This window comes from Pseudochaenichthys georgianus, chromosome 9 (assembly GCF_902827115.2).
Source record: "Pseudochaenichthys georgianus chromosome 9, fPseGeo1.2, whole genome shotgun sequence".
In the NCBI taxonomy this organism is placed as follows: domain Eukaryota; kingdom Metazoa; phylum Chordata; class Actinopteri; order Perciformes; family Channichthyidae; genus Pseudochaenichthys; species Pseudochaenichthys georgianus.
Genome location: NC_047511.1, coordinates 5,787,717 through 5,804,349, shown reverse-complemented (window position 1 = coordinate 5,804,349; position 16,633 = coordinate 5,787,717). Strand labels below are relative to the sequence as shown.

General features: G+C 40.9%; 1 protein-coding gene across 1 annotated transcript; it reads left to right on the top strand.

The window, feature by feature from the left end:
• Nucleotides 1–1,730: 1,730 nt before the first annotated feature.
• Nucleotides 1,731–11,323, top strand: golph3a (golgi phosphoprotein 3a). Its single transcript, XM_034090888.2, has 4 exons — nt 1,731–2,200; nt 3,743–3,874; nt 6,951–7,065; nt 9,721–11,323. Exons 1-4 carry the CDS (start codon nt 1,991–1,993, stop codon nt 10,143–10,145), a joined length of 882 nt encoding a protein of 293 aa, XP_033946779.1. The 5' UTR covers nt 1,731–1,990; the 3' UTR covers nt 10,146–11,323.
• The last annotated feature ends 5,310 nt before the right edge of the window (nt 11,324–16,633 follow it).

The following is a 16,633-nucleotide window of genomic DNA, read 5'->3' as shown; positions in this document are numbered from 1 at the left end:
TTTCACAGTTGAAACAAACAAATACAGAAAAGCACAGAACAAATGATTGATATAACTGCTTAATCTGCTCTGAGTAGGAAACTCGTGAATAAAATGACAACAATGAACTCATGAGTCACTTCTTTTTCATATTTCAATCGAACAACTTGATCTTCAGACTTTCTATTCTACCATTCAGCTTGTGCCAGATTCATCACTACCTTCTGCATGAACTCGAAGGTGTGTTTGAGAGCTCAAATCCAGGGCATAAATAAGTCACAATAGCATGACAAACCCCACAATCACGCTGCCCAAGGTGTCCATGACTATATTACCTTCGATGACAATTCCCATGTCCTCTGGCTGCCCATCCACATCTCTTTGAAGTGTGTATATGCCCATGACTGTGTTTGCCATGTCCATCTTGGCATCTTCAGAGGCCTGAACAAAGACACACACATACAACACATGTGTTAACTAAAACCTGAATTCACCATAAAACATTTTCATTGCAACTGCATTTTATAGAAGCAGATTTACTTATGTGGCTCTCCAATTGATCAACACAGTTTAGACTAACCCTCTGGTGTCATTCAAATGTACTACATATTTATTTATAGATGTATTTATATATAAATGTAAATATTTATTTCAGCATTCATTTATTATTTGTATTTATTTCCAGATTTGCTTTTATTGATGTCTGTATTTATCAATTCCTATGTTAATTTATAGATGTATTTATATCTGTATAAATGTATTAATTCATTTTTTTCTATATTTATTTGAACACTTGCTCGATGAAATTACTTCTAGAATCTTTAAGATTAGAATCTTTAATGACCACACAGCCAGGCTGGTGGAATTCATGTTCAGTGCAGAGTATTACAGCTTGTTTCATACAGTTCAACATACAATAAAAAGTACAACACACAGCACAGGGCAAAGACATATAACATAAAGTTCAAGGTGTGGTGGATTGTTATTGTTCATTGGGGTTATTTAGAGTCCATTTAGTGTCCGTATTGCAAAGGGGAAGAAGCTGTTTTTGAAGCGAGCGGTTTTGGCGGACTATTTTTGCATCTATTTATATCTGTATTTATTCATTCTTACATATATTCATTCCTATATTAATGTCAGCAGCATCAGAGCCGGGGACACCAGCAGAATCAATAAACTGATCAGGAAAGCTGGGTCTGTCATCGGCATCAAGCTGGACCCTTTTGCAGCTGTGGTGGAGAAGAGGACACTGAGCAGGCTGTTGTCCATCTTGGATACCCCCCCCCCTCCACCTGCAGCTGGACAGACAGATAACCCCACCGACCCCACCCATCCTCTCCACCTGCAGCTGGACAGACAGATAACCCCACCCATCCTCTCCACCTGCAGCTGGACAGACAGCGGAGCTCCTTCTCCAACAGACTGCTGCAGCTCCACTGTCACAAGGACCGATACAGGAACACATTCCTGCCTACTGCAATAACACTGTACAACAAATCACCTCTGGCTGGAAGAGAACTCTTTGCTCCATATAGTTTCTCTTGGGATGTGATCAATAAAGTACTATCTTATCTTAAATAAAAAATAAAAGTCCTGCAAGTAAAGTACAAGTAGGCCTACCTAAGAATTGTAGTGAGTACATGTACTTAGTTACTGTACACCACTACTGTTGTTAATATTGAGTGTAAAAAGATGATGTGGCATTAAACCTGACTTTAAATTAGATCCTGTTTGCGGTATTCAATTTATCTCGGTTTCTACCTGCTGGAGGACTTCGGTACCACATCACCACACGGCGCCATATTAGATACACATTATATTGCAGCGGACGAAGCCAAGGAAAGGGAACTGGACTCCAGATGACAAGGCTTCTCAGGCCGCAGTAGTCAATTCTAAAAACACTCGAGGTGAATGTTTTATGGTTGACAACGAGTAATTGAGTCAAACATCTCGGGCAGTGCAGTCCAAGGCGTGCTGTTTTCGTCGTTGTTTCGTAGAGTTGCCGGCAGACATGACTTCCTTGGTTCAGCGGAGCTCGGGCCTGGTGCAGAGGCGGACCGAAGCCTCGCGCAACGCCGCCGACAAAGACCATCCGGACGGCGAGGAGGACGAGGAGCCCCGCCGGGGAGACGAGCCGGACGATGATGATACCGGAGACTCCAAAGAAACACGTCTCACCTTGATGGAAGAAGTGCTGTTGTTAGGACTGAAGGACCGAGAGGTAATAGCAGATACATCCTGGTCTCTAACGCAGTAACATGAAGGTAAATCTTAACATTAGACGATGGTATGTTGCCCAAGCTAACGTTAGCGCCCTTGTTTGCTATAACGCTAGCTATAGCTAACAATAATAATGGGCCTCAGAGCGGCAGGCCGAGCTCTTTATGCCTTGAGTCTAAACACGGTTTTGACTAATAACATAACTCAGCAGTGGTGGTCAGTGAATTGGATATTATCTTGTTACAGATAGTGTTTCTTGGGACTTTTGTGCCTATCGGTACGCTGATGCTAGCTAGCTACAGAGAAAACGATTACAAACAGTGGCCAGAGTAACTTAAACAAATGGCCATGTGTTAATGATCTGTTGGTTTGTACAGTCTGGTAAACATGTTAGATAACAGGAATGCTGAATGTCAATCTTCTGCTATAGGGTCAGAATTTAATGTGACCTATCACTGATTAAAAGGTGGTACTCGTGAGAGAATTCTAAAGTATTGTCAACCCACTTGTACTTGTTTTTAATTTGTATTCTGACACATCGTATCCCAGTGGAGTTGATTCGGATTTGTTCACACTGATTTACAGAAAAAATGCCAATATTTGGAAATCAATCTAAAAGTCTGAACTATCTCTCGGGCACCCATTTCAAATATACGTTTTGTTAGAATTTCTACGGAGGATTACTGTCTTAACATGGCTAGTGCATTTTCTTTTCGAATCTCAAAAGAAACTACATAATACAAATAAAAAAATCCATATCTAATCTGTTACAAGTTAGATGAAATGTATGAGTCAGGAAAGTGTTATTCGATCAATATCAAAAGCTGATTTGTTTAACTTTCAATTTGACTTTTGACTGACTGACACATTCCAATCTTGCAGCCAACTCTGTTGCAGTGATTGATGGAGAAAAACCTGATGCTGCACACAAAGCAATGCACATACCTAAGGAACTTGACCTGCATTTTATAGGAAGGCTTCTTCATCCTTTAACTACAATTGAGTGTGGATAGGCAGTTTGATGCCTACAAGTTTAGATCCCCAACAGTTTGAGTTCTTACTGCTTGCACCGGATGTTTGTAAAGTAGAGTATTTAGGGATAGGCGTTGCTAATTTGCTCAGGCTGTAAATGCTGTGGTATGGTATTGGTTTATCATTCATACTTCCCCCGGCACCTATACAAATAAAATAAAAAAAATAGACCGAGTGCAATATGGTTGAAAGCTCAGGTTTGTTTTTCAACCGAAAACGTATTAGATTGGTATCAAGTGACTTTCGTGTCTGTGTTTAAAATCTGCATCAGCTCTTTTGGTTTTATTTGCTTGTGTTTCTGTAAAGCTTTCTCTAACTTTTTTAAAACTCATGTCTATGACTTGACTGACAGGAACTGTAGGTGTTGTTTTCAAAGTGTCTGTTTACTCACTTGAGCAACAGCAATTCTCCTGGCAGCCAGTCCGGGTCCAGTGAGCTCTTCTGTTAGTTTAGCAGTTGCACGGTAACCTTTTGACAAACCAGGATTCTTACATGTGTTTCCATGTTGCAGGGCTACACCTCGTTCTGGAATGACTGCATCTCATCAGGGCTGCGGGGGTGCATGCTGATCGAGCTGGCTCTGCGAGGACGTCTGCAGCTGGAGGCGTGTGGCATGAGGAGGAAAGGTCTGCTGGCCAGGAAGGTAGGACGCCTGTGTCTGCTTGTGCAGCTTTTTTTTCGTTTGTCTTAATCTGTGTTTCTACCACCATCTTGTATTGCAACCTGCACAGTTATTCACAACCAGCTTCAACAAACTCGTAACAACTAACTCTACCAGTGTTCCAAAGACTTAGTGAATGTGTGGACATTTTCCAAGGGAAGTTAAGTGCACCTTTTTTTTTTAAAAAGGGAACTTATTTGGGTCGAGGGGGGGCACATATAGAAACAATACTAGGTCTTATGTGCACTGTCTGAGCTTACTGACTGCAGGCATCATAATACCGAAGAGTATATAGTTGAGATTAATTATATTTGAATTACCAGCAGATGGTTACCTAAAGAAAAGTACACAGTTTATCATTTATTAACATCTTCTGCTAGGTTTCAGCTACCTGTGGGTGTAGAATCATTGAGCAGGCATTATCCTATTCCAGTATTCTTCTTGTAAACACTTATTTAGACCCTAGCTTTGCACTAAGTGTTTATTGTTGGCTTGACATTTCAAAGTTTACCCATTAATCAACTTGCAAGCTATTCAACTTGTAAAGTCTAAGTATTTGAAACATTTATAGATATGTTTTCAAACTAATGGATGCTTTCTGTCTATGATATGGTAAGTGTATTCCGGAAGGAAAGTTTCCTCTCAACTCTATTCTCTACATGCCTAAACTCCTTACTGTTCCACATTTCTTCATCGTTATTTATAAAGCGCAGAGTGAAACCAAAGGAGTTTTCCAGTTATGTTCATAATGTACTCGGATGAATTGATTCATTTACAACATTCTGCAATCTGAGGAATGTCTGCTTTTCTCTGTTTTACGTCAATGTGAAATTAAACATTTCTAAGATTCTAAACGGCAAGGCACCCCCACCACTCTGCACTTTTATACAGCAGAAACATTCAAGCAGCAGAACCACAAGGTGTGCCCTAAGAGGGGACTGTGTAGTTGGGCTGCACGATATTGAAAAAAACTGACATCGCGATTTCCCCCCCCCCCTGCGGTATATATATTGCGTTTTTTTTAACCTGTTAAGCCCCAAAGTCCCGGCGGGTACTTTACTTTTTTTTTTCACGACACTGTGTCTCAGGGGATCTTAATATTTAAGAACCTATTAATGTGTTATACCAGATTAACGGGAATAATCTCAGCTAACTGACGATACAAACAATTTTTACCAAAACAAAACACAAGTCTCATAAGAAGCATCTAAATGACCCCTGAGCGAAAAATGCTAACGCACTTTGGCACAGAACTCAAGATAAAAGTACCCTTATTACTTATCGTAGCTGCACATACAAGATATCCGATTAAAGCTGAGGTTCCACAGATTATTTAGGTATATAGTATCATCACTGAGTGATCCGAACTCGCGACAGGGGAAGCAAACAGACATCACAACGCGTACCTTTACCTAGCTTCTAGGGGAGATGTCTCACCGTAGCTGTCAATCTGATCAAAAGACGTGTTCATTAAAACGAGAAAAAACGCAGCTGAATCGGTTAATCCATAGGTTGATAATGTATCTGTGGCTTTGAAGCAATTGTTTATAATCCATAATTCCATTTTTATGTAAAAATCGCAGAGCAAAAGTTAGCTGCTAATGGTAGCCACCATGCTGCTGCTTCCGGTCTTGGCTACGCGGCAGTCCAGCACAGTATAACTATGGATGTATAATAAGAACAGGTGTTCATACTGGGTTGTTTATTTAGTTTAAAAAAAATTATCCAACGAGTTACAGACCACTCTTTCCCCATGTAAGTCAATGGGAAAAAGTGTTTCCGGGCCCAGCAACCTAAAGGAAGTGTAGTACCGCCGTTTGGCCACAACGAATATTCTCATCAGACTCCAGCGCACTTCCTGGGGGCTTGAGTATAACACGCACACATTACCAAATAAGGAGTGAGAGTGACGCGTAGCCAAAACCGGAAGCTGCATACACTCTGGTGGCTACCATTAGCAGCTAACTGTTGTGCTCCGATTTTTACATTAAAATGGAATTATGGATTATAAACAATTGCTTCAAAGCCACAGATACATTATCAACCTATGGATCAACCGATTCAGCCGCGTTTTTTCTCGTTTTAATGCCATTGAACACGTCTTTTGATCAGATTGACCGCTACGGTGAGACGATCTCCCGTAAAAGGTACGTGCTGTGATGTCTGTGTTTGCTTTCACTGTTGCGAGATCGGATCGCTTAGATACTATACTTAAATAATCTGTGGAGTCTCAGCTTTAATCGGATATATTGTATGTGCAGTTTCGATAAGTAATAAGGGTATCTTTATTTTGAATTCTGTGCTAAAGTGCGTTAGCATTTTAAAAAAAAAATCCCTGCGGTGTGAATATCGCGGTTATCGCCATGGCACGGTATATCGTTCAGCCCTACTGTGTAGTCCCTCTTAGGTCCAGGTCCTTTGGTAAACACTGTTTCTCTGTAAGGGCACCACCACTCTGGAACACAATACCGATACAGATAAGGAATAACACCTCCTATCATACATTTAACCACTATCATAAGAACTGGCTTTTCAGCAATCAAAAACGTGAACACTTATAACTGTATCATAGTATGATAGTATTTCATCTGTTTGCATGTTTGTCTGTTCCTATTTATTGTTGTACTGCTGTTGTCTGTATTCTATTTAATTGTGTTTTTATTTCTCTAGTCTGGTTGTGGTTATTTAACATCTTGCCAAGCACAACAGCTGAGAATGTGCCCGTTGGCTAATACTGGCTCATTTACAGCAATGTGGATTAATGTGCACTGTCCTTTTAAATAAACAAACAAACTATATTTGGGCTGTTGGTTGAACAAAACATATAATTTAAAGATGTCAGCTTGGGCCTCTAGCATTTGACATCGTCTTCACATATTTTATTGACCAAACAACACACAATTTACAACTGACCTGCCATCGGTTTCCGTGTGTGCTGTGACGCGAATGTTACTCAGCGATGTTAGTAGAGAATTAACGGAAAAAACTGAAGCTTGTGTCAATGTCAGCGTCTGTCCTCTGATAACACTTTGTAACCGTCATCATTCTGACCGTGCAGGTGATCTGTAAGTCAGACGCTCCGACGGGTGACGTGCTCCTGGACGAAGCACTCAAACACATCAAAGACACTCAGCCCCCCGAGACCGTGCAGAGCTGGATCGAGCTGCTGAGTGGTGAGTTCAGGGCCTGCATCGGCCCTGCACCCCGTGGTGATGCTCAACTTGAGGCAGCAACAATAATAATTTTAAGTGATGGTAGTTTACTGTTTAACTTTAAGAATTGATGATACTGAGGGAAGAAATAATCTGTTTATGCTTTTGTACAAAAACCAGGGCTGGGCAAGTTAACGCGTTATTATCGCCGGCAAAAATGTTATTTTTCTTATTATTATTATTTAGAAAGTCCGTTGCTCAATGGCTCTGAATACACATACAGACCAAACATGGGTCATCGGTGGGATGTTGATCAATATTGGCTTAGGATGGGAATCATCACACGTCTCAACCACTGAGAGCATAGGGGGAGGGCCTGAGACTGCTGCAGCGCTCACATGAACGGAAACAGAAACAAGTGGCGGGGACAGAAACATGGAGGAAGGTACCGAACTCTGACAAGGACATTTTATATCTCTTCAGACGGAGGAGTTGATAGAACCAGAGTTATTTGTAACCAACTAGATAACACATGAATGCTGTGGCAGTGGCAAATATCTTTGGTTTTATATTTGATTTGATTACATTAATTAATGTTGAAGTTGAGATTTACAAGAAATATTTGTAACTGCTGTAAAGGGAATACTGCTGTTAAAAAGCACCTTATTGTTTAACCTGTTAAACCCCCCCGCCCGCGCAACAATATTCACAAACGGTGTCTCGGGGCTTCTTACATATAACAACCTATTAACGGGAAGAAACTCAGCTAACTGCCGATATGAACCATTTTTACGGAAACGAAACACAAGTCTAACGCCGAGCGTCTGAATTGACACTAAGCGAAAGAGTGCTAACGCACTTAGCACATAACTCACGGTAGCAATATGGTATACTTAATGCTATCTGATAGATATCATGTGAAAGCTGAGATTCCACAGATTCCAATGGTATAAGTATCATTACTGCGACCAAAACTCACGGCAGCGAAAGCAAGGAAAGACAACACACTGTACCCTGTACATTATGTTGTATGTCATCCTTATTGTTGTTTTTATGTTACATGTGTAACTAATGTCCTGCAGGTCACCCTTGAAAAAGAGATCTTTTGATCTCAAGGGGCTTCACCTGGTTAAATAAAGGCTACAAAACAAACACAACTTCACTTTACGGGCCAAAACGTCAAATACGTCTTACCTTTGCTGTTTTCTGATCAACTTTGTGTTCAAGGTCATTGAAAAGCATATACACTCTGCTGAAGGTTAATCCAATGTCTCTGTGTCACTTTGAAATGATTACTGATAATCCATCATAACATTTATTACAATAAACAGATTTTTCATATAGAGTGTAACAAAGTTTCGGTTTGGGAAAACTGCGTGCGTATCACTCTCACTCCTCAATGGTAATGTTTAGGTTGATTTAGGAACCCCCCCTCGATTCTATTGGCTCTAACGGTTCAAAAGAGGTGTCAATCACCAAAATCGTCCAATGGGTTCCAGAGATATGGCAAATGTACCCAGAGGTGGTCTCTAAAAAGGTCAGATTTCACGTGTTTTGCATCAATCTTGATACGGGGTACTTATTATATGTTGTACTTTGGATTCCTAAAGCTTTTAGTCGACTAACCCATCATTCAAGGGTGGTTTTCACTATAAGGTATGTTTATTTTTTTGGACGGAATTATAATTTACATTTTTTTACTATGTTCAATCTGAATTAACTTTAAAATAAAAACATCTATATTGATTCTGACTTTTCTACATCCAACTCACAGGTTTATCATTACTTTGAGAAAGAAGATGATTAATTTACCCCTTGTAGAAGTGAAGTTATAGTCCTTTGTTCTGGGAATGTAATTTTCGAGCCGGAGGCCTGAAAAACAGGCTCAGGGCTTAACAGGTTAAAGTGTTTGCAAACCAAATGTTATTGCACTTTTGTTCATATAGCAGTATTTTTTTTAATAAAGTGCGCAGTACACTACTTTTTGAATTAATTATTGAATTTTGTGCATAACAATGCGATTAATCGCAATACAAATTGTAACCGTTGCCCAGCACTAACAAAAACACATTGGAATCTTTTGTATTACGTTTCTTTTTAAATCGTAATTTAATAATAATGAATAATTGCTCTAATATCATAAGATTTCAGTCCAAGCCTACGTCAGCGATGTGTGCAGTATCCGAGATACTGACTCGTTTTTATTGTCTTTTTCAAAGCGGCTAGTTATAGATGAGCACATCAACATTTTGTCAGACTACCTTTATCCATCCCAAAGAGGGCAGATTTACATTGTTACATCGAGTAAAGAGCGCTTAATATTTATGAAGAAGCATGCATAAAATATTAAAGATAAAAGTAGAAATTAAACTTTCCCAATTTACAAAATACACATCTGTTACAAGTGACAGTATTTATAAGTGTAGCATGTATACAGTTTTAAGATGGCAGCCAGGTGATGGTATTAAAGGTCAAAGTATATATTGCACAGCTTTTTTACAGATTTATCACAGAAGTTGAATTGTCTAACAACAAGAAGCAGCCAGTAGTAGTAGTAGTAGTAGTAATAATTATTATAATAATTATATATATATAAATATTTTGCACTTAAGTAGTATTTCACAACAGGGGTGTTCTAGTGGATTAACAGTCTTTCTTTTTATCGTCTCTCTTCAGGAGAGACGTGGAACCCCCTGAAGCTTCACTATCAGCTGCGGAACGTCCGTGAGAGGCTGGCCAAGAACTTGGTGGAGAAAGGCGTCCTGACGACTGAGAAGCAGAACTTCCTGCTGTTCGACATGACCACACACCCTCTGACCAACAACAACATCAAGCAGCGCCTCATCAAGAAGGTCCAGGAGTCCGTTCTGGACAAGTGGGTGAACGACCCGAATCGAATGGACAAGCGGCTGCTGGCGCTCATCTTCTTAGCCCACTCCTCTGATGTGTTGGAGAATGCCTTCGCCCCGCTGCTAGACGACCAGTACGACCTGGCCATGAAGAGAGTGCGCACGCTGCTGGAGCTGGAGCCCGAGGGGGAGAGCCTGAAGGCCAACGCCAACGAGCTGCTTTGGTCCGTGGTGGCCGCCTTCACCAAATGAGGCCCACAGAGAGGACAGCGAGCAGTTGTGGCATTCAAGTGGCATTGTACTTTGGGGAAGGAATCGGAGCCCCCAACATGGTGACTTGACTGAATTACAGTTTCCCCCCCCACCTGGGCTTTTGGAATGGGCTGCCCTCTTTCCTCATCCCTCTTCCTCTGCTCTTTATTTTCCTTCCAGATGACTGTCCATGTTGATCCTCCATGGCCACGGCCCCCCCCCCTGTGACGTTCGTGTTCACTTTTGCTAAAAATAATAACTAATAGAACTCTGGATGAAGTGGTAGGGTCATGATATGGGTGGAGGCTGAAATCAAGAGTCATATCCTTTTTAATTTTCTATCGGGTGTATCTTTGGAACTGTTTATGGAGGTAAGGCACAGGCGACTCCAGGTAGCGCCCTGACCCCCCTGAGAATAAAATAACTAACGGAGATGTGCAGGGCGGTGATGCTTCACTCACAGGAAGGAAAGGTTAGCCTGTCTTTAAATGTATGGATACGATGTGTTCGGTGTCACAGCATTCATCAACTTTAAAATTAAGGACTGGGTAGAAACTAATGTGAGATATGCCCTTAAATCCATCCTGGATGTTAACCTGTTGGTCCTGTGCAGGGCGCTGGAGACTGACACTGGGAGGGGGGGGGGGGCTACACCCTGCACACGTCACCAATATATCATTGGGCTGACACAGAGACAGACAGCCAATCACACCTGCAGGCAGTTTCAAGTTCATCCGACCTGCATGTCTTTGGACTCTGGGGGGGGGGGGTGTTGCAGGCACTTGGTAAAGATGGCAACAGCACTAACCCCCCCAGCCTGAGAGCGCCCTACATTCCATCGCTGCTGGCCACGAGTGTGTGGAAGATGGTCTGCCTACACATGCATGGACACACACAGGCCCTGGAATATGGAGTGTTGACTTGTGTGACTTATCACTGACTTACACCTCAGCCCCATTGAATTCTGGGAAACCAGTTTAAAAGGAAAAGCCAACATATAGAGAAATTAATTTAACGGACCCATTTAGGGTAACACAGTGCCGAGATAATAGAAATTCTAAAATGTTGCTCACATGTCTAATTGACGGGGCTGGTAGAAGTGCTACGTATGGTAATAAAAGGCAAATTGAAAATTATGTTAATCTTTCTGTCATAAAAAGATCATACTGTTTTAAATATCCTCTGGCCAGTAGTGTTTTTTTTCACGGGAATTTTGGCGGAGGATTTGGGCTCGTATCGAATCTTATCCAGATGCACTGGCAACATGTGTGCACGTCTAACATGAAGTACATTCAGGATTCCAGGATGTACTATCATTTGAAAGCATTCACATCTTAGTCTGGGTTTATCGTGATACAATGTGTAGTTTACTGGATTCGGTGGTTCATCGTTATGTCCGTCGAATGATTCAAACCCTCTTTGCATCAGCACCTGTTCAGTGTTCAGTGTCAAATTCAAAGGTGTTGGTGGCAGAAGCACACTCTGGACTCGGACCCAATCAATACAAGTTGTCACTTATTAGACTTCATTTAAGAAACACCTTCAAGTCAAATGTTTTGAGGTCACCGAAAACATTTGGTCAATCTGTCAATGAATGTGGTTTCAGCTGTTCTCCAGCCCAAGGAGAGGTTCTGGGGGTGTTTCCAACGGACTGGATCACACACACGTGTTCCCATTGCTCCTTCAAACATCATGTGCGGGATTAGTTCTAATTCTCTGCCTCTAAACACGGACGAGTTGAAGTGCTGTCCCTTTTTGACGTAAGAGTCCTGTGTACTACAACAAACCTCGAGCACACGTTCTAGCACATGGCGATCAGGTGGCTCCAGAGCTCTGCGTGGCGACCACGTGTTTTCTTAAATGTCAGCGATGCTTTAATGAGTCTTTGCAGCTACTTGTGAATGCTCTTAAGTGCAATCCATTGTATGAACTCAACGTGGTGGTCCAACATGCCCACCACAGTGGACTCAGAGGAATCACACGATGGGCTCACATTCCAGGTGGTGATGTGTATACTTGTGTTGTCTGTGATGGCTCGGCTGCACTGTCTTTCAAACTGTTACATCGTGCTCTAAAACATGAACCATACCTTGCTCTTAGTTTATCTTTGCCTCAATGTTTGTATTTGTTTCATTATTCAGTTGTAACAAGTGTTGCTCCTCAGACATTGCTTTATTACAGATGGCCTCCCTCTGGTATAGTATGTAGCAAAGAGCTGTGAGTGGTGGTGGGAGAAGAGAAGTGGTGACCAAGAGATTTATGCACCAGAAATCACCTCCAAATGCGACGTGAATTTGAGATTATATATGTTATCTAAATAAAGGGACCTCTAGTCTGTGTACTACTTTCTTTGACACTAAAAATAAACCAAGAGCTTGGAAGTGCCTAAACATACGACTGATTTTAAGTTTTATTTGAAGCTTTCTAACACAACTTCTCAGTCACATCTGAGGACAGAGAACAATGTGTGCAGGATGAAGAGTTTCACTGGAAACCTTACATCACATGTCGCTGAGCTGACGCTATCCAAAGCTCGCCTCTCAGATGCCGATGTAATCATCTTGAGGGTAAGTATCCACACTCCTCTATTTGTCCCGCAGTGGGGAAATGAACATCAATACAACAGCAGACGTATATTGCAGATAAAGTGAAGAGAATAAACATACATATTGAACAATAATTAAGTAGTATAAAGTAAAAAAAACAAATTGCAGATAAGTACACCATGGGTAAAAAAAGTAGCAGTATTTATTTATTTATTTTAAAGGAGACCATATAAAATGTTTTATATTTCCAGACTGTTATTGCACATCAGGGGTAGTATTCCAGTCTGCGAGTGTGGGGTCTACCAGGGGCCATGTTGGTTATACAGTCTCAGGGTGTCCGCGGGGTCTTAAAAAGTATTAAAAGTTGATGAATCAATTTAGTGAAAATTAAGGCTATTAAAAAGTATTAAAGGACATTTTCCAAGGTTTTACATTTTGTAGCTTGTTTTCAATAAGTATATGAATGGTCCAAAGAGGTTGTGTTCTACAGTGTGCCTGAATGTAATCATGGCGTAGGTGTGTCGTGTGATTCTGTGAAGTTTATTGATGGCATCCCGTTGGATGTGACGTCATCTGAACAGGACATCGCACGCTCACTGCTTGATAGCACGAAGCTCCGTTTACGCCGGTTGTTAAACAGCATCGTTATGGGGAAATACAAGTCTGCGTCCAAATGGTTGGAAGATAAGGAGGAAGGACAATCAATACTGTATATAGTAAATGTAGAGTGTGTCGCCAATGTAACCGGTTAAAACTCCAAGTGGCGATGAGGTCTTAAAATGTATGGAAAGCGTCTTAGAAAACATTACATCTGACTTCAGGATTCCTGCTATACCCTGAGTCTGATCCCTGCTGGAAGGAAGGACCTGCAGAACCTCTCTGAGATACCGGGGCCGCAGCCTGTCGCTGGAGGAGCTGCACAGTGCAGACATGGTCTCTGATTGGTAGATGCCCGTGTATCTCTTGAGCCACAGCTAAATACATATATAAACCAGCTTTACTCTACTGAGAATATCTAAGCCCAAAAGAGGACCAATTGGCTCTGAAACCCTGAAACATATCATTAGAAATCTGTACAAATTGACAAGCAGTGTTGTAAAGTGACTAAGTAGATGTATTCAATAACTTACGATGTTTGTACTTTGTTCTTCCACCCCCACTACAATTCAAAGGTTAATCATGTACATTTATGTAATCCCTTTAGTTACTTCACAGATGTGGATGAATGATGTGAAATATAATCAAGTGTTAATCAGACTTTAGTTCCACCTGGAGTAAATCCACCACCTACCCCGCAGTCTACAAAGTCATTCAGACTAGCTGCACCTTTACCAGCTTTGAGAACACCTTCATGATCAATCATTATTACGGTGGCCCTGAAGTGCAAGACACCACAGCATTTCACAAAACACCACAGCATTTCACAAAACACCACAGCATTTCACAAAACGCCACAGCATTTCAGAAAACACTACAGCATTTCAGAAAACACCACAGCATTTCACAAAACACTACAGCATTTCACAAAACACTACAGCATTTCACAAAACACTACAGCATTACAGAAAACGCCACAGCATTTCACAAAACACTACAGCATTTCACAAAACACTACAGCATTTCACAAAACACTACAGCATTACAGAAAATGCCACAGCATTTCACAAAACACCACAGCATTTCACAAAACACTACAGCATTTCACAAAACACTACAGCATTTCACAAAACACTACAGCATTTCAGAAAACACTACAGCATTTCAGAAAACACCACAGCATTTCACAAAACACTACAGCATTTCACAAAACACTACAGCATTACAGAAAACGCCACAGCATTTCACAAAACACCACAGCATTTCACAAAACACTACAGCATTTCACAAAACACTACAGCATTTCACAAAACACTACAGCATTACAGAAAACGCCACAGCATTTCACAAAACACCACAGCATTTCACAAAACACTACAGCATTTCACAAAACACTACAGCATTTCACAAAACACTACAGCATTTCAGAAAACACCACAGCATTTCACAAAACACTACAGCATTTCAGAAAACACCACAGCATTTCACAAAACACTACAGCATTTCACAAAACACTACAGCATTTCACAAAACACTACAGCATTTCACAAAACACTACAGCATTACAGAAAACGCCACAGCATTTCACAAAACACCACAGCATTTCACAAAACACTACAGCATTTCAGAAAACACCACAGCATTTCACAAAACACTACAGCATTTCACAAAACACTACAGCATTTCACAAAACACTACAGCATTTCAGAAAACACTACAGCATTTCACAAAACACCACAGCATTTCACAAAACACTACAGCATTTCACAAAACACTACAGCATTACAGAAAACGCCACAGCATTTCACAAAACACTACAGCATTTCACAAAACACTACAGCATTTCACAAAACACTACAGCATTTCACAAAACACTACAGCATTACAGAAAACGCCACAGCATTTCACAAAACACCACAGCATTTCACAAAACACTACAGCATTTCACAAAACACTACAGCATTTCACAAAACACTACAGCATTTCACAAAACACTACAGCATTTCAGAAAACACCACAGCATTTCACAAAACACTACAGCATTTCAGAAAACACCACAGCATTTCACAAAACGCCACAGCATTTCACAAAACACTACAGCATTTCAGAAAACACCACAGCATTTCACAAAACGCTACAGCATTTCACAAAACGCCACAGCATTTCACAAAACACTACAGCATTTCACAAAACACACAACGTCATACAGACATAAATAAAGCAGCGACTGTATTCACCGTGACATAGACAGTCTGTGGTTTGTACATGTTTAACTTTTGTCCAGTTTCTGAACAGATATGAGGAGCTGTGAGATCTGAGTGTGTGCTAACAGCTGAGCTAACGGCTGATGTGTTGGGCTAATCACGAAGCGTCATTTATTGACTGGCAGCAAAAACTGGCTGGCTCTGTCCAATCACAAACAAGAAGTGTTCTCCCTAAAGGAATACCCTTTCCGTCCAATGTGAAATGCTGTAGTGTTTTCTGAAATGCTGTGGTGTCTTGCACTTCAGGGCCACCGTACATTATAAAACATATCATATATATTATTCTGAAAAGGACCAATCTGCACAACGACTACTTTTACTGTCGCTGCTTTCACTATATTTTGATGCTGATACTTTTCTACTTTCACTTGAGGAACATTTTTGAATGCAGGACTTTTACTGTAACAGAGTATTCCTACACTCTGGTACTTCTCCAAGTCATTTACAGATATAACACTTAATAGATAATTATTTAATTCCATATTTGTAAAGTTTGAGAAATCATTTAAAAGTGTTAAAGAACACACACCTGAAGACTGTAACTTCATTTATTTTCTAGCTGCACTAATACATCTGAGATAATACATTTATAAATGTAACGGTCAATTTGTTAAATTAATCAGACACAAATGTTTCGGGATCTACTGTGGCTCTTACACCAGGCAAAGAGAGCGGTTGTTCATAAGTGTGTTCCTCTTAAAGGTCCCATGTCATGCTTTTCTGGTTATCACCCGTCCCCTTGTGTTATGAAGGTTGTTCTGCATGTAGACGGTCTGCTGAGTCACAACCCTCAAAGTACACCCTGTAGCGAGTAAAACTCTAACACAGAGAAGACCTGTCTATGCTGCCCCAGAACGCCTCGTTGGACATTTATCTTTTTCCATTGTTTACTTCCTGGTTTCTGTCACAGATTTGGGTGGTCACACGTCACAGAAGTTCTGTGACGTGTGACCACCCAAATCAACAAGTGACCGAAGCTTCTACTGAAGCTTTACCGAGTGAATCGCCAGAACGCAGACACCTCCTCATCTCCACCGCTCCCATGTTTTCTTTTGTGTTGCCATAAGTTAGTCTCTCTCCA

Coding starts and splice junctions, on each gene's coding strand:
- golph3a (XM_034090888.2), top strand. CDS start 1,991: ATGACTTCCTTGGTTCAGCGGAGCTCGGGCCTGGTGCAGAGGCGGACC. Junction 3,875..6,950: donor AAGGTCTGCTGGCCAGGAAG/GTAGGACGCCTG, acceptor CTGACCGTGCAG/GTGATCTGTAAGTCAGACGC. Junction 7,066..9,720: donor CTGGATCGAGCTGCTGAGTG/GTGAGTTCAGGG, acceptor GTCTCTCTTCAG/GAGAGACGTGGAACCCCCTG.